This window comes from Emydura macquarii, unplaced genomic scaffold (assembly GCF_026122565.2).
Source record: "Emydura macquarii macquarii isolate MOO-44397 ecotype Brisbane River unplaced genomic scaffold, CSIRO-AGI_Emac_v2 contig_1644, whole genome shotgun sequence".
NCBI lineage: Eukaryota > Metazoa > Chordata > Testudines > Chelidae > Emydura > Emydura macquarii.
Window position 1 is genome coordinate 21,128,301 of NW_027131781.1, and position 25,164 is coordinate 21,153,464.

At 42.6% G+C, this 25,164-nt stretch overlaps 1 protein-coding gene across 1 annotated transcript in view; it reads right to left on the minus strand.

The window, feature by feature from the left end:
- Positions 1-231: 231 nt before the first annotated feature.
- The window catches only part of ONECUT1 (one cut homeobox 1), a 31,222-nt gene continuing 6,289 nt past the window's right edge, over positions 232-25,164 (minus strand). Inside the window, exon 2 of the mRNA XM_067555861.1 lies at positions 232-2,843. Within this exon, the coding sequence (XP_067411962.1) occupies positions 2,551-2,843 (293 nt within the window). The 3' untranslated portion in view covers positions 232-2,550. The remainder of the gene's footprint in view (positions 2,844-25,164) is intronic.

The window sequence follows — 25,164 nt, forward strand, 5'->3', positions numbered from 1 at the left end:
TTCAGCAAATAGTCTCAAGACACATTACAATGGAAATACTAAAAAATGTGGCAATGTACTTTGAATTTCCCTGCATTTTTAAATTCACAAGTTTTAAATAAATAAGGCTTTCTTTCTAAACTATAAGTAAGTTAAAAAGCAGTGTTTTTTCTGGAGAAAGCAAAATGTGAATTATGGTCGTCCTCTATCAATATTACACTAATGAGACTGCATTTATAAGATACCGTGTGAGTTTATGTCTTCCTATTAATGTTTCAACTTCAATTATGCCTAGTTGGGAAAAAAGCTTTTTAAAAGAAACCTTGCTAGAATTTAAGGTAAGCTAGAGACGCTAGTATTCATGGATCACATTTCAATAGACAATTGCATTGTCAGTTTCTAAAAATGAATTTAACATAGGAAAAATGTTGAGAAATATTTAGTGCCAAACATCCTGCCCTCATTTAACATTGTTTTAATAAGGAGATATTTCAGTTGCATTTTAAATACCTATTTGTAATTAACCGGATAGCCTGAAACTTGACCAATACTGTTAATTTAGGAAATAGATGGTGCTGCAAAGTTGCTTAATTTCTTAGTCTTTAGCATTTTAATAGACTCTAGTTTACCTTTAATTTTTTTTTTTTTTTTTTTTTTTTTTTTTTTTAAAGCCACAGGTGTAAGTAAGATTACAGATTTCTATCCTAGCAATGGGACATATACCTGAACCTTTGCTTTTTTTAGAATTTGGTATGCTTAGGAGATTTGCTGCAGTCATTTGAAAGACCAGTTAGAGATCTAACAGGCACGTGTATGTTTTTTAAAATCTTTCCCCCTCTACACTAGAATTTTATATGCAGATTTACAATGTTTTCTTTTTGATTTTATCACAATAAGAATGGAACAATTTAATGTCTCCTAAAGTTCTGTTAGCAACAGAGCACTTAAAACTTTCCAAGTACAAATTTTAAACTATTAGTACATTTTTCTGGTTAACAGACATGCAAGAAAGAATGTACTGGAATAAAAACTTAGTTTAGTAAGCAGGTACAAACCCACAGAACAAAGGGCCATATCCTGCTCTGATAGAACTCCACAGACGTTTTGCTATTGACTTCATGATGTAGCCCCCCCAAAAAGCACTACCATAATCTTCTTGGAGCTGTTCCCACTGAAGTCAATAGGAGCTTTGCCATTATCTTCACTGGAAAAAGAATTTGCCCCAAAAGCACATTCCTCCATATGTCTGCTTCCTTTTCTCATTAATGGCCTTTTTATCCATAGACTTAAACGTCAAAGGGGCAGAATTGGACACTGTAAATGTATTCATATTTTTAATTTTTGTGTACAAAATGAATGAAATGGATGGCAGTATAATGTTTGGAATCTAGATGATGTTGCTGGGTTATGTTTTTAGAATTCATTGGTAGGGAAAGATGGTCTTATGACGCCCTTCAAGTAGCTGAGCTTTCAGCAATGTCAGCTAGGGACAGTGTAATAAAAGTATGCAGACATGACAAATATCACATTGGCCGTACACAGAGCTGTAAAGGTCCCATCCTGCTCCTATTAAAGCCAATGGACTTCAGCAGGAGCAGGATCTTATTATCAACATCTGTGCTATGACACTGTGACATTAGCTGCTACTCCTAAAATGACATTCTTTCTTGCCAGTCATGAAAACAAATATTAAAGTGGTTTCATAATTGCAAATAACAGTCTTGATTACAAGTTTTATGTGTTACACAGTTAGATTAGTTTATACCTATAACTCTACATAGTATTTTGTGTAAAAATAGCTTTGGAATATTAAAATCATTGCAATAAAATACCTGCAATATAATATTAAATGTATTCTTTGGTAGCTAGTCGATTTTTTTTAATGGATGGAATATTGTTTCACTTTTCTTTTTTAAATCTGAACATTCCTTAACAAACAAAGAGAATGCACTGGTTTAGGTATCATTCAAAATTTCTTTGCCTAGTTTGAACTTGCTTTCAGGTGTTGCACTAGCTAGCTAAGTTCAAACGATAAAACAGCAAAAATCACACTACCGTTCAATGAATTCAGACGACTCCATTCTATGTTGGTTATGCGATGGCACAACCCTTTCTGAAGACAAACCCTGACTAAGTCCCTAACCACTGGTGTGTACACAGTACGAATACACCATACACCTTCATGGCAATATCTGTGGAAATGAAGAGCCATATCTGAAAAGATGTCCATTCAATGACAAGAAATCACTATGCTCCAAACCACTAAACAAGCCAAGTACGGTGAAGATGATCATGGATGAAGGTGTAAGACCAGTGGTTTCTTTCTTTTCTCTCTGTTTTTTGTTTTATTTATCTTTTTTTTTTTTTTTTTTAAAGCCGTCGTCCTACTAAAGTGTGTGTCTCAGAACAAAGTTATAATGCAGGTGAAATAAGTCTTTGGTTTCTTTGGACTTATAAATAACTTTTTTCCAAATAGTTCTAAGTATAAACCTGCTATCTTGAAGTCCTGGAATTTATTTATTTATTTATTTTTAAAGCTTTTCCACCGAGGTTCAGTTCGTGGTTACTTCTTCATGCTTTGGTACAAGTGCTTGATGAAGATGATGAATTGCCTGAATTGGAGCTGCCCTCGTCTTGCCACTTATCCAAACTCCTCCTCCGTGCATTCATGAAAAAGTTGCTGACGGTGCTCAGCTCCAACCCTAGCTGCTGGGAAATGGTGATTTGTAATTCTTTGGATGGACGCTTATTTTCCTTGAATATTGCATGTAGAGTTCGACGCTGGACATCTGTGAAGACCAACCGAGGCTTTTTGGGAGTATTCCCTCTATCTTTCCCATGTTCTTGTTCTTTCCTCTTGCATGCTGCAATAAAACACAGGGGACGTTAGAGTTTGCATTGAGAGAACATCAGAGATGTTGCGGCTAATGTAGTAAACAAGAAAGTTGGAAATAACATTAATTGCATCTTAGATCTTCCAAATGTAGGGGTGATGTGTAAGGTTGGGTAAGTCAGATCCTTCTACTGTCAGCCTCTCTTGCACTTACCTATATTCACTTATCTATGAATAAGTGTGTTTGTATTGGTGTAATTTACATGCTGAATAGCTAGATGAGACTATAAAATGCTATAAGATAGAGGAGGGTAGGGCCTGCTTTAATGCATTTGTACATTCTTACACCCATGGCCTGGTTGATTTTTTCACAACTCATTTCATTCATCTCTTATGGCCCTTTGGAGTGTGAGTTACAGTCATTTATATTCCCAAAGACTCCCTTACACTCAGATTCAAAGATGATATATAAGGATTGGAGTGAGGTGTCATTTGCAGGTTGGTCAGTGGATGTGAGTCAAAGTGAGTCTCAGGAAGTCTGAGAGTCTAATTATGTTTAAGGGACTTTTGAAAGAGTCAAAGTTGGTGTATCATACATATTGAGGGAGCTAGTGTATTACACTAGTTTAGTCTCCCTGGGATTCATCTCTGAATTTGACCCATAGAATCACCCTTCCAAGCGGGGAAGAGTATGGCTCTGAAGAAGCCATAGCTAGGGGTAGTTCCCGGCAGCATGGGTCTACAACTATGATGCCAGGGACTGAGAGGGGGCTGCTGGGTACAGAGCCAGCACAGAGGCACCTCATAATTGCCTGGCATCCCACAGATCTCTAGGGCTTCATGATGTGTGGGGGTGGCTTCTCCATTCCATGGGGCAAACCTCATCCCCCTGTCAGGACCATCAGGAAGAAACATTGGGAGGATATCTTCATGGATGTTCCCCTCCCCCCCCCCAACCTTTGGCTCCTCCCATGGAAGGGGTAATCTGGCATTTATTCCCCAATGACATCCTATGAGGATCACAGATATGCTTGTAACCATATTCCCCCCAGATTTACTGTCCTCTTTTACTTTGGTGTATTGAGAAAACATCTGAGAAAGGAGAGACACATCTATAACTGTCTGTTAAAACTAAGAAAATGTTGTAATTGAGGCATTTAACCTTTGATAATACCCAATAATGCTGGCTGTATAACTATGTATCATACCTATGAGATAAAGTGGAAATTTACGGATTTTTCAAGTAAAACTTTTCCACATTTTTAATCATTCATTGTTTGTTGTCAATCCATTTTCTGTAGCATCTTTGTATTGGCAGAGGAATAAAGAACTGAGAAGAAGCAGGATTTTATTACAGTCTTGCAGGCCCCGATAATTATATATTTTGAACAAAATAAACTACATTTTGACACCTAAAACAGTGATAGTAAATCTTGGTTACAACATTTCTATTTAATTTCATCTCTCTTTTCCTTCTTCTTTTTTAGTGTTGTTTTATTCTATATTTTTAAATACAGTGAAATTGCTGTATTGAAAGACCTGGAGCTTATCCCCTGGCCAGAGACAGAAGGGGCAGCAATTATGCCTCATGGCTGACATGGAGGGACCAGCTCTAAAGATAAAATGAAAGTTCCTTCTCCATGCCTATTCAGTCCTCATCTCTGCTGAGTTCAGTGCCAACTGTGATGATAGTTTTGGAGTATGGCCACTCATTCCTTTGGTATTGTATTGAAGGGATCAAATTATTTCAAAAAGGCCCTCAGATATCTCCTGTATTGTCACTCACAGCAACCCGTTCATGAGACAGGGGATAATGGCATTTCAGTTCTCTCAGTAGTGAAGTTTTTGAAGAAGTTACTTGTCAATATTTATTGCAGTTACAGCATTTTTGCTAGGTTATGATACACTAATCAAATGGACAGAAATTCAGAAATCACGTTTTTATAGTTGTTTTGACCTAAAGCGCTTTGAAGATCAGTTTAAAATTCAAACTCTCTGTCCTCTAAGATAATGTACCACTAATATGTCAAAACTTTTTTTTTTCATGCAAGCAAATCCTCACTGAAGTTATGCTTTGTATATCAATTAATCAATTCCCAGACAAAAACTCTTATGCTAGAGTTCAAGCTGAGAACATATATTGGTAACCTAAGAGTTAAAGTACCCTTGTGAGAATATTGAAAGAATGGAAATCCACAGTAAAGGAATCCAAAGAATCTAAACTCTTTCTGTAATGACCACAGCCTCCATCCTTACCTCTGCCCTAGTAGTAATGCCCCAAGGGAAGTCAGGGGAAACAAACTTTGAGAGAAAATTATCCATCCATAACAAACAATTTCATTTTCTCAGAATGCCTCCATCTTTAATCTGTCAAATTGCGACCTCTGCACAGACACACTGTTCATTATAATTTGTCCTGATTGGACAAATAGCATACTGAAGGCCAACATTCCACGTTCTTCTGTAAGAATCGCAACCAGCTAGATGCATAGCAGTAAATACAGAGCTGGTTTATCTGCATATATAAATCTCCTAGTTCTAGATCAAACAATTATAGGACAATTCTCCCGAATTATGAATAGTAGAAAATAAACATGCATTGCGAATCTGCCTGGTAAAACTTGATGTCTTCTTGATCTCTGTGGCTCTACCGCATATAAGTTAAGATTACTAAATTATTTCCTAGAAAATGGCCGGTGATTTGAAAATACCTTGTTCTTGAGGACCTCTGCATCTACATGAGGCCTGAGGTCCTCAAAACCTATCATTGCTGAGAACACAGGGATCCAAAAAGTTTAAGGTACTGGGCAGAAAACATAAACCATTAACATTGTGATAAAAAGAGCAAATAAATATCTGCCACTTTCCAAATTGCCAGAAAATTCTTCTTGTGACCTAGTATAAGCAGCATTTCAATCTGCAAACAAATTGGTTACTCCATTCCAAAGTTATAAGGGATCTTGGAAGCAGAACTTAGAACTGAATTCAAAATCCAGCCTTAACAATGGGGCTGCTAGCAAAGCCTCCAAAATTAATTTAATTTTGTTCAGTTTAATTGAAAGTGCCTATCCTTGGCTCTACACCAATTAAAAGGATAGAAGTGCCTAATGCTGCATAATATTGTAGATTGAATTAGACTGGTCACATAATACAGCATCATACCTGCCAACAAAACCAACACTACAATAACCCCATATTTTACCTGCCTCTCTCCTCAGATCAACCCCCATCCCAAGTGCCCAGGAAAAAAGATAGGCTTTGCAGAATGGCAGGATGATTAAGAAATTTACTGCACTGTATTCAAACCCTTTCTGGATATTAGATTATTAATGACCTCACGGGTTTTTCTATGGAGCTTATCACTATAGTATCTGAGTGCTTCACAAATATTAATTTATTTTCACAATTCCTCTGTGAGGTAAAGAGGCGGCATTATCCCCAGTTCACAGTTGCAGTACTGAGGCACAAAGAGATTAAGGTCAAAAGTGTCTGCTACTTTTGGGTGCCCAGTTTGAGACATCTAGGACCTGAGTTTTCAAAGTACTTAGCATTTTTATAGCCCTGTATATATTCAAAGCACAGCTCCCACTGACCTTAGCTGCAGCTGTGAGTACTCAGCACTTCTGCAAATCAGACTCCAGGGTCTCAATTCAGGTTCCCAGAAAATGAGAAACACACAATTAGAAATCATCTCTGATGAGTTTGGTTTATGTGACTTGCCTAGCATCACCTAGGAATTCTGTAGCAGAGTCAGTGATAGAATCCAGTTCTCCAGGGCAGCATTCAACTGCCTTAATCATGGACCATCCTTTCTTTTCCTGAAGTTCCCTGCCTCATTCACTACACACCTTCCAGCATTGGCTATAAATGAGTCTGGAATTCAAGAGACAACAACCTCCTTCACTACATCTCCCTGATTAATCCCCAGACAACCATCCATCTTGTGCACTGAATGAGGCAGGAGTCCTGTGGAAAAAATAGTGCGTGATCATGTAATTAAGGACTTATCATAATGCATATGCACAAAGGGGCTGACTTAAGGTTGCAGGGGTAACCTGGTTTCTGATATCTCCTAACGTTTGAAGGCTTGACTTTGCAAGATTAATCTTTCTTTAAAATGTAGTTTTCTGTGTGTAATTGCCTAGATTTAAAAAAAAAAGCAAAATAAAAACCCATACATTGAATCAAGTTGAATTATATTGACTCGCATGGTTCAGCATCAGGGTTAGAACCTTTAGATCTATAACACAGACCTCTGCTATTTGAGCTATCAGAGTAACTGATAGCAGTAGTAGGTTGTCATACTCTATGTGACAAAACCCTCGCTGGGATTATTTAACTGAGGTTAGTCCTGCTTTGAGCAGGGGGTTGGACTAGATGTCCTCCTGAGGTCCCTTCCAACTCAATGATTCTATGACCTGGACTAGTGAAGGATGAGACACACACTTTGTCAGACAGGGTTCACAGATACCTCCTGACAGCAGAGGTATGGTGAGTCTCAGGAATTTTGGTGCAATTCCTGTTTCTGAAGGGGAGCATGCTCTAGATCAGTAGTTCTTAATCAGGAGTATGTGTACCCTGGGGTACGCAGATGTCTTCCAAGGGGAACATCAACTCATCTAGATATTTGCCTAGTTTTACAACAGGCTACATAAAAAGCACTAGCAAAGTCAGTACAAACTAAAATTTAATACGACTTGTTTATACTGCTCTATATACTATGCACGGAAATGTAAGTACAATATTTATATTCCAATCAATTTATTTTATAATTATATGGTAAAAATGAGAAAGTGAGCAATTTTTCAGTAATAGTGTGCTGTGACACTTTTATTTTTATGTAAGCAAGTAGTTTTTAAGTGAGGCAAAACTCGGGGTACTCAAGACAAATCAGACTCCTGAAGTTAGTCTGAAAAAGTTGAAAACCACTGCTATATAGGACACAAACTCTTTTGCTCTCCCAAGGTCTGACCCCTTCTGCCCACATCCCTTCTAGCCTGCCCCGGTGTCCGTCTCGTCTCCCTCTTCCACTATAACTACTCCTCCCAGAAGGGCCAGATTAACCCATCAATGGACCCTAGGTAAACATACACTTCTAGTATGAGTGCCACACACACAAATTTGGTCTGGCCACACCTCTGTCATGACCCAGGGGCAGCCAGGCCAAACCTGAGTGGCATTGCGGCCTTGTACATGGCCCCTCCACCCCCAATTTGGGCCATAGGCATGTGCCTAGTTTGCATATGCATTAATCCAGCCCTGCCTCCCAGTTTCCTCTCCATCCCCAGCTCCTCATCCAGTCTCAGTGTGCCTCCTCAGGTTCCTCATCCCAGCCTCCCCACTCAGGCTCTTTGCCCAGACAGTCCCAATATCTCCTCAGCTTGGTTTACCCCAGATCCTTTTCCTAATCTACTCGCTCTCCCTCCCACCCTTGGTGCAGCTTTCATCCCCCCTGCATTTCAGTCAAGTTGATTCCTCCTCCTCCTCCCCATTAGCAGAGTGCCAGCAGGTGGCATCAAGAACACAGAAGAGACTGTCTCTCCGCTCTCCCTGTCTAATGCCTAGCATAACAGTGGCCTACAGATGTCCTGCTCTGCAGGGCCCCTGTAGGCCTGGGACAGAGCGTGCTCAATACAGAGGGAACCTCAGAGAATTTAGCTGCCAAACTAATAATATTCTACTGAGCATGTGTGAACTGATTTTTTAGAGGCTTTTTGGGGTAGTTTTTCACAGGGTTGGCAAAAGGCACATCTCTTCCAGCAGGCCAACTTCTCTTCACCCTGGCCAAATTTCAAAGGCTTGTCCAAAGCAAGGGGGTTCTAGAGCTTCTCAACTAAAGGGTTGTAGGAATTTTTTAAACATGAATAAAACAACACATTTTCCCCTACTAGCATTCTTGGAATCAGCTGAACCAGCTGCTTTTGCTGCAGCTTAAAAAAAATCATTCTGAGGCAGACATTCAGCATAGAGAATTTCATCCTGAACGGTTACAGTTTGGCAAAGTTATAAGCAATTGAAAACAGAATCTTACAATGAGACTGTCAGCCGATCTTAAGTGTTGCTACCAGCTCCACCTATAATTGTCAGAACTGTTAGCTCACTTTTTATCACAGAGGATGCTCTTAATTAATAATTGATGTTTTCTTTTTAACATGCATTGTAACTGTAAATATAGATATATAATATCATCTATTTATATAAGACCCAATGCTAGGACTAACTCTCTAGTGCATGGATCCTGCAGCTACAAATATGTCCTCTGAAGCAGCTGTGAATGGTTAAATCACCATCTAACTCCTACCCGTTCCCACAGGTGATCTGCCAGCCAAGGAAAGGAAAAGAGAGGGCCAGGAATAGACACAAAACTACTTCACATGGGGACTTTATATGAATTCTCTAGTCCTCATCCATTCCCACCCAAGGAGTGGGTAGTATTCTCATCCTTCCCTTCTGTCTCCCCTTACATACTGGGCTGGTATTCCCAGGACAAGTTATCAGCCATGTTTACGTGGGCAGGAGAAACATACGCATTCTATACTGGTGCATAAACCAATGTCAGGATTTCTTATTTTATTTGTGTTGTTCAAAGTCCATTTTGCTTTGAAATTCAAGACAGATTTAATTTTTAAAAATAAACGTATTTTCCAGTTTGTGGGAAACTGATTTTTTTGGGAGATCTCACTGCAAAATGACTGGCACTGAGCTAATGAGAGCTCTGCAGCTTTGCCATTAATGGAATGAGTTTATTCCTGGATCTGTTGATCTTTGGTCATCCTGAAATACTGGACTCTTTTCTCCTACCTTTGAGGGTGTGGCCTGAGAGATAAGGGTGTGGTCAGACAAGAGGAGGATTTTATATTCTTTTTGCTTGAGCGTTAATTGGCTTTAGTCAGGCTCAGCTATATGGTCAGATGTTTGTGTTTTTCATCCTTTATTATAAATAGTCCTAGAAGAGTTTTGCACTGTTTAGGCAGGAGCTTGTAAGAAATGTATTAGATTAGCCCAACCGAGATTGGATTCCCATTGTGCTAGGTGCTATGCAAACATACGGGGCCAGTGTTTCAAAAGTGCTCAGCTCTCATTTGCTCAGTGCTCTGCCACTCCCATTGTGACACTTAGGCCACAAAAGAACTCAACTGCTGGTGACATTGCTATGACATTATTCTAAAGACAAAAATACACGGGCCGCCTAGGTCTGTGATCCCTTGTAAGTTCTTGGTATAGCTAGAAAACTGCAGCAGGGAAGTTTCATTAGCTATACCAGCAAAAGTCCTGATACAGCAATGCACTTCAGCATGTGCTTAACTTCAAGCATTGGAGTAATCCCAGCCTTATTCAGCAAAGCACCTACATGCTGATACATTGCCCTGCTGGTGACATTGCTATGACATTATTCTGACAGGCCGCCTTCTTTAGAAATGCAATGTTCTGTGATGCTCCATGCTTGTCAATAATGTGGCTAAACTTTCAAACTGATTGACCTAAAAAGCACCTTAGAGAACAAATGCATTAAGGCCCCCAATTCAGCTAACTTTGAACATGTGTGTTACTTCCTCCTATTCAGACACGCATGTCTTTAAAAAACATAACTTTACAAATATTTAGACAATCTAACATGGTCGTCTTGCTCTCCTAGGGATAGATCCAATTCCCATGGCAGTGTTATTGACTTCCCTTGGAAACAGATCAGGATGAATCAGATCAGGATAGAATCTTTCACTGATTCAAATCCGGTCCATGTTAGTAGGAGGAGGAAGCAGCTGCATCTATTTCTTCTGGGCCAGAGTCCTCTTTCTTTAAGTAGGCAAAGTAAATAACTGAAGTCAGTGCCTGATTAAAGACTGATAAATTAGGCCCTTTCTGGATAACCGTCAGGCCTTAGTCTCCTGGACTGTTAATCCTGTACCTTTATATGAGCACATTTTTTTTTTTAGGTAACAAAGGATGACACCAGAAATAATTTGGATTCATGTCTTTAGCATACACCTACCCAGAAGCAATTTAAGTTTCTTACTCTTACAAACAAGACAGATCCTGAATTCACAAAGATGCTTTAAATTTAAAACCATTGGAATGTTGCACTTTTCTAGATGATCACACTATGATTGTATTCTCTATCATAATGTTGGCATGTGTAGCACAGTTGGCCATTTTCCCATGTCATCCAATAAAAAGAATGGTGCCTTTTGTTTCTAGCAGTGCCCACAGCAGAGTGATACTCTTGAGCTGCCATTTGAAAGATCCTGAAAAAGTCTGTTGAAGAAAAAGGCAAAGTAGAATATAGAAAGAGTCACTTTGACTCCGGCACCGTATGTGTGTAGCTATAACAATGTAATATTATCAGTATCACAAGGAGACTTATAAATCCATGGCTGAACTGTGGCCTCTTCTAGTCACTTCCATCTTCTTCTGCCCTGAGCAACAGATATTTTTGACTTGCAATTCTCCTGATACAGTCCATCAATCTATTTTTGTCTCCTTTGTTCCTTCTGAGTTGTCTGGGAGATTTGGCTGACTTAACTTGCCAAGTTTGGTACATTTTATTAAGGCCCAGTTGCCTGTGAGTGGTACAGAACTTCCTGCTGCACCCACTGCTCACTGGAATGGGAGCATCACACCATTTGTTAATGCTCTTTTAAGCTCCTTTTTAAACAAGGAGCTGGGCCGATTGTATCGCACACAATGGGACAGTTCCATTGAGGTAAATGGCTAAGCTCCAACTGATTTCAGTGAAAAAAGAATCAAGTCCCATATGAAAAATTAACAATGAGACTGATCTCTTTTAGTTCATGGGATTGGGGATAGAGAAGTAGATATTTTGCCCATCTGCACTGGGAACTAAACATTTCTGCTGCTCCTAAAGCCAAAATTGGAGTAGGCACATGTTGTGTTGACTGCGCTGCCTGACTCAGAAGATTATCCCTAAGGAGAGGTTTATCTTTTTGAAATCTAAGAAAAAAACCAACAAGTTCCTCACTGCCCACTTTCAGGAGGAATACAATTTTTTCTCTCTTTCTCTCTCTGTCTATTTTATACATAAAACATGTAAACAAAAGTGACAACTTTCCTTTTCTTTTGGATTTTCAACACCACAACTTCCACTCCACCACAGCTTCTCCTTTTGAAAATTTAGCATTCCGGCTCAACATGGAGACTAGAAAAAACTATATGGACAAAACTTTTACTGACAAGGTTTGAAATCACAGGTGAGCTCCTACTGAAAGAAAAGTTGATCAGCCAGTGGCTAAAAAATGTTAACAGCAGTGACCATAGTCTTTCAGATATAAAAATATCACTCAATGGAAAAGTGTCAAGTTCTCAACAACTCAGTGAATGGGAGGATTCTGGAAATATTTTTCTAAAGAACCGTGCCCTGATGGATGTAGCACTGAGGGTAATTCTTCCATCTGAATGCAACATGACAGCAAATGGAATTATATTGCTCAGCTGTTTCCCTTTGAAAAACTCTTGCAGTTCCATAGCCTGATTCTATCACGTAGCAGATACCACGAGCAAGAAACCAAGATGCTGTTGGTTTATTCTTTGGTGGATTTATTTCTTTGTCTGCTTGCTTTCTGAGATATATGAAATCACCATATTTGGAACTGCATAGCTACAGCTGCACTGATACATAAATCTAAAAATGTTTAATTTTGTTAAAATGTAGAAGTGGGCTGTCTAGTCCAAGGGACTAGTGGTGGGATATAGTGCTTTTCACCTCAAGGTGATAGGACGTGTTTTCAAATCTGGCTGAGGTCAGTGGTGACCACAGATCATTATTGTTTGATGGTTGTTTGGTGTCCTATATTAAATAAGGTAGTGGTCTCAGTTCAGTTCCTGGTGGGCAGGGTCACACCACACTAATTTCCATTATGTTTGTCACCTGGTAACACTTGACACCAATTAGCAGCATGGGTGGAAGTTTCAACAGTATGCCATGGATTGAATGAGCATGGAAACTGAACTTCCCTATCAACTCTAGAGATGATCTTCCTGAAGTACCTTGGTCGAGCAAAACTGGGAATTCTTGCACACTCTCCCTACTTTGGGATAAATAATACTGCATGCATAAGGTGCCTTTGATCCTGAAGATTCCCAAGGTGCTTTACAAACTATGCCTCCGTGCTTTAGTCCCCACTAAAGAGCAGCCACTTCTGAAGTAGAAAATAGCAGCCGTTAAAACAAAGCACAACAAACTTCACAACAGTTTAGCACAGGAAGTAAAGAGGAATGTTGTGTGGTGTTGAAATTGGAGGGGGAATTTAGATAGACAGAATGTTAACTTATTACCACAATTTGAGGAAGCCCCGAGCTAACCGCACTACCATTACAAAAAATGCTAAGGAATCTTTAATGACTGTATGGTTCAGCACTGACTTAGTGGTAAGCATGTCGCCTATGGAGTCAACGCCATCATGCTTGCTGGAGTCACGTCTGTTTGTGGGGCTGTCTACCCCTTATCTTTCATGAGCACTACTCTGGCTTCCAAACGTTAGGAAAAAACAAACAAGCAAATGAATCTGTTTTTCAAAGGTTTTAGTTGCTAGATTTCCAAACAGTAGCAAAGGATTTCAATGATATGATATGTGCTAAATATCATATGACATAATGCTAAAGCATCCACCACCATGGTATCAAGGTGGCAAATACAGTAGTTCAGAACTGCACTGAGTTGTCCATAGTGCAAGCTGCTCTGTGTCTCTTCAAGGCTCACTAGCTTGTGTTCACTGTTTTAAAATGAATACTTCTTTTTCTTATTATGGAAAGGCGCTTACAAAGCTGTGGGGTTTGCACTGAAAGTGGTTAGGAGTGAGCTCATTCTGATCTCTTCCAGTGCCTTGTTCTTCGCAGCATTGTTGTAGTTGTGTTGGTCTGAGGACATTAGAGCCAGGTGGGTGAGGTAATATTATCTCATCCACTCTGTCTTTCTAGCGCCTTATTCCGCCTTTGAGAGCCCCTCACCAAGAATCTCTGATATGTAAGGACGGAATCTCTAATGCTTTGCACCTTGTGTGATCTTTAAGGTCCTGATCTTGCAAACTCTGCACAAGTGTTTGCAGGATCAGGCTATTATACTTTTATAAAATGAGCATCATTCTGCTCTGGTTTTATGCTCATTTTATGCTCATTTTGCACAAAGGTAAATGGCGACACAAGGTGCAGGGCAGTGGAAAATGAGAAAAGGAAGATACAGGAAGTATCAAGGTTTATGGCCATGAGAAGGAATGGTCACATTTCCCATGGCTGTAGAAGCCATGAGTGAATTCTGCATGACATCCCAGACTAATGCCAATAAAACCCCTAGCTCACACCAACATTTAGTCTGCATATGCCACAAAGCTATGGGAAAATTATCTTAAGAATGTTTTAGAGAATTTTCAAATGTTTGGTTGGAATTAACTTTTCATATTCCTCTGCTTGTAAAGCCAGAGCCTTTAGTTACCCTGGCTTAGATTCAGAAAGGTACTCCACATCACTGTACCTAACTTTTACATGCTTAGACAATCACAGGAACAACACTGCAATTCACAAAGCGTGAGTCAGGCACCGAGGCTCCCTATATGGTGAATAGGGAAAGACAGGCTCCTTAGACTGCAAGTCACAGAAGCCAGCACGCTAGGGGGAGAACCGCCTAAGATAGCCAGTTGGAGATGCCGACAAAAGGGTTATGCGCTAAGCGCCACCCCTCTCACAGAGCTAGGGGCCTAAGTCCAGGCTCCAGGGAGGCACGTCTTTCTGCTAGGGATTTTCTTTCGGAGTTCGGTGCCTCAGTTTTGCTTTTTTTTGCAAGAAGCTGGTGGGAGGGGAGGAAGAACTTCCTCATAACCTTTAGCCTAGTGTTTAGAGCTCTCCCCTGGGATGTGGGAGACCCCGGCCATGGTTTCCCCCCTCCACCTGATGAGAAGAAGGGAATTGACCAGGGATTCCTCACCTCTCAGGTGTGTGCCATATCCATTGGGCTATGGGATACTCTGAGGTGAGGCTCCTGCAGTCTCTCCTGTTGAAGCTTTTCCACTGTGGATAAATAATTAAAGAGTCACTAGAGCAGGGGGAATGATTCTTGTGTCTCCTTCATCCTGAGTGAGTGCGCTAACCACCAGGCTAGAGAGCCATTCTGAGGCTTGTGCGCTCTCTCTCTCTCTGGCCCAAACACTGTTTGATTATTTATCCACAGCGCAACAGCTTCAAGATCCCATAGCCCAGTGTTTAGGCCACTCACCAAAGAGGTAGTGGGTGCCTGTTCAAATCCCTTCTTCTCATCAGGTGGTGGCGGTCTTGAACTGGGGGTCTTCCACACGCCACGTAAGTACCTTAAGTACCTTAACCGCGGGGCTAAAAGTTATTAGGGAGGGTCTCCTCCATCTTGTCTGAATATGCCTGAAAGGCCTGATCCAGTAGGCATGGTCTGAGCAAACCTACTGGATTGGGCCGCAGATGTGAACTAGGCAGGCAAATGCCTGTTTTCCCCGGTTTGTGTATCACTCTGGTGCTTGGATGGGAGATACGCCACCGGACACTCAGGCTATGTCTCCACTGCCGGCGGTGCAGTGCAGGATGGCTTTTGCGGGTTCGATTGAGCGGCAGTAAAGACTTGCTCAACTGAACCTGGAAGTTGACTCTGTGAGTCCACCCCGGCAAGTAGCGTAGAGATGCAAGTAGCATGGAGATGCTGCAGTAAGCAGACGTTAGAAAGTCAGTGGGAGATACACAAGTTACTGTACATAGCTTGCGTATCTCCCATCGACAGCCGCTGAAATCCATGGCCAGTGTAGACTAGGCCTTAGAGTGAGGCAGCAGTGCGCATGTGGAAAGCAGAAACATATGCACCTTTTTACTGCAAAAATGCAGGTGCCAAGTGAGTTTAGGTGTCTACAGGGTTCAGAGGCAGTTCTGTGAATTGCAATAGAGTCTAAAACTGGGATTTAGGCACCTAAACCCAAAATTTAGATGCCTAAGTCTGAGACATAGGGACTAAATACTTTTGTGAATGTATAGTGCTTAGATGGAACCACAAAGCCCTCTAGATTTAACTTAAATATTTCTTCTAAACCAAAATACGTCATGGTTTAAAAACTCATTATCCTGGGACCATCCAGAGCTAGCAGGGATTGAGCCCCACTGAAAAGCCGGGAACATCTCTTTCCAAAGTTCCTGCTTTTATCCGTGTGCATCATAAAATATCAAATGCCATTTGCAGGTACAGAAAACCCATCACTGGTGCAGGACTGTATCTCACCCATCCTGAGGGGAGATGTCATGGAGGAGATTCCACATTTGGACAGAGAAAGAGGAACCATTTCTCCAACAGGTTGGTTCTTTAAAAATGGCGTCTATTTCAAGTTGCTGAGGGAGTTGGGGGGTTAGAAATAGTCCCAGTGAATAAGAAGCAGTGGGCATATTGCAGGCCAAATGGTCAAAGGAGCAGGGTAAATTGATATATCACCTGGATATCATCTCCAAACAAACATGCTAGGTGACGAGATAGGAAGGGTGACAGACATACATGACATTCCCACATAACTCTTAAAATTTAGCATGTAAGAACATAACTGGGGGCTTCTAAGAATCATGTTAATTTAACGTGATTCATCCACAAAGCCAAACAACCTTGTCTGGCTTGAAGTAAGAGTCACAGCCCTCTGTGCCACTTACACATAGTATTAGGGCCACTGGGTCCATGTGGTCCCTGTCCTTGGCTTGCCCCATCCCCTTTGCACTGCCCTCAGTGGTGCTCAGAAGGGCACGGGAGACCCGCACGTGGCTGTGTCTGTCAGTGCCCTGCTGTGCAGCCCTACCTCGCCTTTTGCAGAAGGAGTGCTATGGTGAGACTTCCCAGGGACACTGAGCAAGGTCAGGCCTGCACTGGGAGTAGGCCCTGTACAAACACACAGGAGGAGTCATTTCCAGCTTAGCAGATAAAAGCCACTCCAGATTGATAAAACGTGAGTGTTGCTTTGCACTGTTCACTAAGGAATGGCTCTTCCTCCCCATTCCCCAGCAGATGAGTATATTCATAGTTTTAAAATCTGTATGTACACCCTAACTTACATGGTTATTTCTTTCCACTGTGGACATAGATCAATCCCATCTACTTAGAAAAACTCGGTGGTTGTTCATGTTTACGCTTATTGGGAGCGCAGCACTTCACTGTCATCCTAGTCCTCTTTAAATGGTTGGAAAATGAGTGCTAGGGTATATCTTCCAACTTCACCTCTCAGGTGATTCACATGGGATTGTCCTCATTCTACTTGTTGTTTCTATTTAATATCTAAATAAAAGACCAGTTTTGAAAGTAAAGGACCTTTCTGTTCGCAAGAAGGCAGAATGCCCACAGATTGGCCAGGGAGATTCCAGCTGAGAATTTAATTGTAAGCATCCCAGTGATATGCAGGGTATGAAAACAAGTGACCTTAATTTGCTTCTGCTGCAATAAGAAAGCGATCCAGGCTGAGTGGTGCTGACTCAACAGTGTTGGATTGCGGGCCTTACACCAAGTTGCAGTATTGAGGGATCCTGAATTGCTCCAGTGAGCTGACGTCAGCCGTATGGACTGTGCTGCTAACTGGATTAATCCGGGGGAAGGACCTGATTTTCCAGTGATATCATTTAAAGCAAATGCTAACTTTCTTTAGCTGAGTCCTTAGTTAACCGCATTAGCCTGACAAACGCTTCTTAGCCTCGCATAAGTAATTAGAATATAATAACTTTAACTGCATCTTAATTACCCCCGATGAATTGAAGGGACATTAAACAGCGAAGATTAAATTGCCTTAATGAACGGTTCTTGTGACTGCATCAATATTTTAAATCATTCCTTCCGCGCTCTCAGCCGTTTAGGTGGCTGTTCGCGCTGGTGGGCGCTAGATGGCGCCTCTTCCTCATTTGTGATGTAGAAAGACAGCAAAGATACAAACATTCCATGCCCTTAGCTTGAGCAAAAACTAGATGTTTAAGAACGCAGCGTTGTAACCATTTCTCTCCGATGTGGACCTGGCCCCAGTTGTTCATGCCTTTGTGACCTCCAGAGTGAACTACTGAACTATTTAGCTCATTGTGAGCATCATATAGGGTATTTGAATATTTCTTATTCATTAATAAAATTGAATATATTCATAATGTGGATAAATGAACGTCCCAGTTTCAAAGAGACTTAATTTTTATTTTATTATTGTTATTTTAAAAAGTGGGTGGCTAAGAAGCTTTAAGATTAAACAAGATTATCAAGGTTTATCATGATAAAATGTAGCTATTTCAGTCTGCATAGATTTTAAAGCTCTATGAAGTATCCATCTTGCTTTAAAAACATCACCGATTTTGTTCAGCATACACACAAGAGCTCTCTCCCCTGTAGAAATTATGGAAACACTGATGTAGGATTTCTGTTGAAATGTGGTGAAAATATATTTTCTCCACAGTTTCACTGATGCATAAATGTTGACCAAGAACATTGAAGATCAGCAGCTAGAATGTTTAAAAGGTCAATCATCTTTTCTGACCATCATTTCAGACAAATGCTCGTAGTGTTTCATGTTAATATCACTGCACTTTAAAATTGTCTGTGATCTTAGGGTTCTCTGCAATTTTTGTAGCAAAATCACTAAAGAATGGAAGCTTGCGTCTTATTAGTTAAAATTTGCTGCAATTACAAGTGGTGCACTCGTGTCTGAAGTTCAGTTGGACGTGGCAGCAGTTCGATGGCCTAACAGAAACATTCATCTAAAAGTTAAATACAACAATCATCTAGGCCTTAGCATTATGAGTTATACTGTGTGGAAAAGTTACGGAACAGGAATCAATTGAACCTTAATTTAACATTTTGGAAACATATCCAGTTTTGGCATTGAGGTTTTGTATCACTCTAAAATGCGGCACAATCAAAATTACTCTTTTTCCAGCAAAATTCTCCCATAAATGATTATTTTTCCATTACACAACCAAAATCAACTTTCTTATTGGCCAAGAAAAGATGCATCTTGGAACAAATCCAACAAGCATCATTTTAATTTTATCAAGATATGCTCTTTGAAAATGTTTATATTTATTTAAAGTAAGAGTTGACTGCCATTGTTTTAGGGCAACTGCACTTATTTTTCTTCCTTGATCCCTCCAGAGCACCCACCTAAAGATTTCTGGCTCCCACCCTAGCCATCATTTCTAGTGGGTAGAGACCTACATCTCATTCCCTTCTGACAGGGGTTTTTAAGGCTGCACAGCTCCCTGATCTACACTGGGATAGCCATAGCAAGCCAGTCTGTTTAAAAGCTCAGTGCCTGTGCTCTGCTTTTACTTCAAGGTCTATGACAAGTGTATTTCCTGCAGTTACAGTTACCACCCAACTCCTTCTTGGCAAGCACATTTATTCTTAAAGTAAAAGCATTACAACAAAAACAATAAAAGAACCTATATGCATACTAAAAAGCTTGCCAGATCTCACCCCTAACGCTAACATTGGGCTCTGGTAGGTGGCAGTCCTTCCAACCCTACAACTCGTTTGGTTACAAGTTCATACCATTCTTTTAATCAGTGGTTCCCAACCTTTTTGAGTGAAAACCCCATTAGTTAACATTAGGTAAAACATGTGCCCCCCCACCCCGTCACCAGCCATAAACACACACAACCCCTAGAAACACATATAATGATAATAATAATAATACTATCACTAAATTATAGAAATAATATAATAAATTACTCTTACTGAGTAAGAAGCTAAGCCTCCCTGATGCAGCCACCACCACACGTCCCATATGGCCCCACCTCTTCCTGTCCCTCTTGGACTGAGTGTAATTGAGATGGGCACTGGAGGGCCGGCCAGGGCTGCTCTGCTCCCTCCGGGCGTGGTGTGGAGGAGCTGCTCCTCCACTCTGTCTAGCGCAGGGCTTGAGGGGGCTAAATGACTTCAATATTACTGAAGCCTCATGGACCCCCTGTAATCTTTGGTGCCCCCCCCCCAAGGTGGTCATGCACCCCAGGTTGGGAACTGTTGCTTTAGATCAAGAACCAGAACCAAGGCCCAAGTAAATTTAAGCTCCAGCTGTTTATTCAAAAGTCCTTTCTTTGTCTGTCGGTCTCAGTCTGAACCAGAATAGGAGAGGAGGTGTTATAACCCGAGAGATTTGCCATGATCACCCCCTACTCTTTTTACTTCCTGGAGGAGCTGTGGTTGCCCTCTCCCCATGGAGTGCATACAGTCCCTCTCTCACAATTATACACAAACCATTCACACACTTAATACAATACAAGCACCCAAAGATATTGCAGGAAGTTGCCCTCTCTGTCCCATTGACATGTATTAATTTGATCAGAAATAAATCTAGTGGTCATGAAAATGGCAGGTTTTGTACTGATGTGGCCCTCAGACCCCACCAGGCCTTTGTGCAATCTGCTACACACAGCTCTGATAGGCCCTGAGCCAAAGCCCATTCAAGACTCCCATTGACTCCAGTGGCCTCTGATGAAGCTGCTATTACACCTTAGCAATAGGTCCTGCCCATCAGTCCTAAGCCTCTGTTGAGTAGAACCTACCAGTTGTTCCAGAGTACGAACTGCTTTTGTGATATGCTGGCTTGGGGATCAGGTAGAGGACACCTGACAGCTGTGCCCAGGCAAAACAGGTGGGTTCATTCAAATAGGAGCTAATAAAGGAACGTGTGCAGGAAGGGATTCACTGTCTGTGCCTTTCTAGGATCATTCTTTATTGGTGTTGGGAGATGATCCTTCCTGGTTATTTGACAGCAGTAGTTTGCAAATGCCCAGCACTTGATGGCAGCATTTTGACAAATTTCCCTATAGCCTCATCCACCAATTGGATCTGAGGGTTTGGAATCCCCACTTTCTAGCTAGAGAATTCTCTGTCTTTCCTTCCAGATCCACCTCCTTCTATTATTCCCCCCACCTCCCATTCATGTTCAAGTTTGCATGCTACCTGTTTTCAATGAAGTGCTAAGCAGCACTTCCTACCAACTGTTTCTTCAACATTTTCCTGCACCCACCAGCCACTGAAAGGCATTCGATTGGCACTGTGGTTTCATGCCTCTGACGATGTCACAGCAATGCATGTGCTTGACTGAAGTCTCCAGCCAGGTCTGATTTATGTGGGAAGGGAGGGAAAGAGGGCAGGGGAAAGTATGCATGTGCTACATCCTCACAGCCAGTTAATTGCACGCTGGCATCATGTATAATCAATGCTATTATTGCTCCTTCATTAAAGATGGCAAAATCAGATTTCAGAATAAAAGTACACTAGACTTGTATGGTTTATCAGAATCATGAGGCCTATATGCCGCAATGTAGGTTGTGAGCTCATCCCTCCTGTTCTTTAACCCTTTTGACTTTATTGCATGAAATTAGTAGTTTCCCTTTCTGCTTATAATATCACCAACAATCTTTCCCACTTGAGTTCTCCAGGAAATGCAGCATGCAGAATAAGGGACGAGACAAAGATCTGCGAACAGAAATTGCAAAGGGGGAGCAGGCCGGTAACTGTCCAAAGTGCTGAAATTCAGAACCCTACTTGCGTACGAATTCTTTATCCGGAGAAGTTATATAGGGAAAATTTAATTTAGAAAAAGAAAAAAAAATACGTAACAGACTTCTCCACCACATATGAACGAAAGTGCAGCATTAGATTTGCTTGAAATGTATTCTTAATTTCATAGATTCTCATTCACATGAATACGAATCCCTAAAAACACAGACAGAGAAACATTCCTTTCCCAGGACTGAAATGAACGTGTCCTCTGATTAGCAACTTGGTGGCAACCATGTTTGCAAAGTTGCAGGAAAGGTGTTTGTGCTTCTGTATCTTAATTAGTACTTGATACATTTAGAGGCGATTACACGTGCTGAAGAAATAACAGATGCCTCTCTAGAAGGGGAGACTTCTCAAAAAACACACTGCATCTATCGACTAGAACTCGCCACTAGTACAAAGACCAGTTGGTACTTTACAGCTTTTAGCACTAGCTACCCTTGGACAGTAGATGGCGCGTGGCTTCTGAATAAGGAGCCCGGCCCACACAAGGAAGTAACATGGCCATTGAAATGTAGGGCAGCATGTCAATGTTATGCATGCCATGTTTTTTTAATTTGTTTAGAGGAGCTGTGAGAACTCTGTGGACACTATGATGAAATGAACTGATCTCTGTACATTCAGATTAGCGGATAGTCTGGTGTACAATGCACACACTTCAGATGAGCGAGGTAGATATTCTATAGATGACAGCACAACTGCTAGGAATTAGTTTGGTAGAAGAAATTAGGAGCAGCAAAGACCAACAGAGGCCTCAGGAACAGTGAGACTATACAATGCTCACTGTGTATGAACTGAGTCTGTGTCCATAAACAGGCACCATCTATGGCACCCCTTTTTAGCATAGCTGCAATCGACCCTCCCGGCGTTGCATCCGGGTGGGATTTAACTGAGTGCACATTTCCTCTTCAAATCCCATTTCTTTAGTGAAGGGAACAGTCACACGTTGACATTAGACAGGAGGCCTTCCCCAAAAGGCCAGGAGCAGCTCCCATTTTGATGTAATATCACATCACCATCAAAATGGCAGTCCAGAAGAGAACCAGCAGGGCAACCTCATCCCTGTAATCTCTCTCTCTTCCACGGTCAGTTTCTTCCCTGCCCGGCCCCATTGGGTCTTCCAACTAACACATGATTAATTGAAAACAAAAATCAGAGCTGAATAATAACCAAATGACTAGGAAACCGCGGGGACGTGTCTTCTCGGGGAGATGATGAGTGTTTAAACAACGTTAAACACTCGTGGCACCGAGGGCTTGTTATTGACTAGCAAGGTAACCCTAACAGCCTCTTTTATCCACGTACCCCCCTTTCCTACAGCTTCCTGGCCCCGCATCCTAAAACTCCCCACACACACTGGTTTCAGAGGGGTTATGCCAACTCCAAGCCCAATAAATAATCAGGGCTGCGAAACGTTTACATTAGGGCAATATCTTTATTAACCCCCCCCTCCGGGGGGACCAGCTTCAAATCGAATTGCTCCCTCGCAGCAAACCTGGGTGTCTGTGGCTATATAGCCAGGCTTCCCCTGTCTTGAATCCCTCCTTTTTTCGCAACTCGTTGCAAGTTATCTTGCTTCCTGATTACGCCTTTTTTGCACATTGGAACCAGGCAAGTCCCTTCATCAGCGGGCGCTGGCCCTGCCCCCTTTTCGTCCCTGGGCCAGGCAAGCCAGAAATGCTTTTTTTGTTGCTTATAAGAAATAGACTAAATGAACCACAAACTCAAGCCCCTCGCCTGGGAAAAGTGCATGAAAATCCAGCGCAAATCAGGCCCTGAACTGGAGCCAGCTCGTTTCCCAGGACTCAGTATCACCAGTCACACTTTGGGATTGGAAGAGAGCACCTTCCCTTTCATCCCCTGGCAAGCCCTCGAGCCCCTCACCGCACCTCCCTTTATTGCCTGACAATAACGCGAAGGTGGAACTAATCAGACTCACAGCACTAATTCCTCGACTGGGGGTAGCGGTAACTCGCTGGCAATTGCAGGGAGCAGCGTGGGCGGAGCGGTTAGCAAAGACAGCTGCGTAAGTGCTCGGAGCTGCTCATGCATCAGAGAAGCAGCCTGGCCCATATGCCATGATCTAGTGGTTCTCACCCCGCACAACGTGTGGCTTTCCCTGTGTTGACCCCTCCCCGCTTCCGAGGGCGGCATCCTTGGGCAGGCCGGCTCCAGAGGCACGCGGTTACCTGCTGACATGCTCCCGGGAGAGGCAGTACTTCACTCCCTGCTTAGACAAATATTAACGAACAGCAAATCAGGCTGTGTACGAGCTGGTTATAAATCAATCCGGCTACAAGGACACCGGCGACAAACAAGCGCAGGTTGGTCACTGGAGGACTTTCTCAGGGCGCGGGTTACTAAGCTGCCGAGGAATGGGATTTCTGGGGCTGCCCTTATCGTTTTTAGGAGCCGGCTGCTGCTCTCTGACCAGCGGCCAGGGCCAGGGCCAGGGCGAGTGCACTTCATTGTGTCCTATTGAAAAGGCTGCTTCGCAGTAATCCCAGCGCCAGCACAACGCTGGCTGCTAACCCGGGCCGCAGGTGATCGGTAGGTAACTGGCAGCTCAGAGTCACACGGGAGGGGAAGCAGAGGCATCCTCTGAAATGCACAGCGCCGGACTCCCCAGGTCTGAAAAGAAATGTCCAAAAAAAAACCCTGGCCTTACACGAGCGCTTGTTTGAGTGACACCTCTCAGGCTGGGAACGGCCTGGTTCCCGGCAGCACTTCATTCATTCAGCGCACAACACACAGGGGGAGGAGAAAGCTTCCTCCGCAGCCCCTTCTCTGCCCGGCAGCGCGTTCACAAGTCACAGAGATGTGTGAGGAAGTGCCCGGTCTGCAAAGCCGGGGCCCACCGGCCTGGGGCGGGGTGTGAAGGCCGCTTCGACTACAGGTGGGTCTGGGCCGCTTTTCGGTCTCCGTCAGCGGCAATCCGCGGGCGTTTGGAAACGCTGCACTCCAGGGCTCCCGGTAACTAACCCAAGCGGCCGGGCACTCATGGGCGAGCTAACTTCGCTGAATGGAGCGTTTCTGCTGCGGATGTATTCCTGCATGATCTCCGCGGGGCACGTCTCAAACAGCTGGAGGATGGCGAAGGAATGGCCTGCCCGTGGGATGGGCCGCGAGGTCAGAAACGCAGCGGCCTTTCCTTCCTTGCTCGCCCTCCGTTTGCACACGCTGGGCTCCAGGGCGGTCGTTAGGTTTCATATTTAATGGGGAAACTGCCCGGATTCCAGTATTGATTCCTGCACAGTTACAGCGGGGGGAATTTCTCTCTGGTTTCCCAGGCTTCAGCGGAGCTGAGATTTAATTTCTTATGAGGAAAACAACTGCGGGGGGTGGAAAAAGGCAACGCAACTATTTATTTTTTTGACATGAGGTTGCCGGGCTATATCGACAGCCTCCTGGTAGAGGAAACAGTCCCCCTGTCCCCGCCCCTGGCCTGAAGCAGCAGGCAGCGCCCCCAGGCAAAGCCCTCGTCTGAAATGTGGGCGAGCCATTTCCAGAGGAAATGTTCCCTGTATCCGCAAGCGCCTACCTTCCCCGCTCGGGTCCTGTAGCAGTGGGGAGCTATGCCTGCCGCCTTCAGGGGAGAACTGGGCGTGGTTGTCTCTAGTCAGGAGCAGACCTTGAAAATAAAACACAGCCGGGAAAGAATCTCTTTGAGAATCGTGTGCTGGCAAGCAGCCGTTTGATCCACTCTTCTCTTCTGCCCAGCTCCTTGTTGCAATAGATCTGGGGAGTTTTGTATCAAAAGCAAACTCCGTTCCTGCCATGTACACTTCTGGTGTTATACTCGTCTGTTATTTCGAAATCTGAG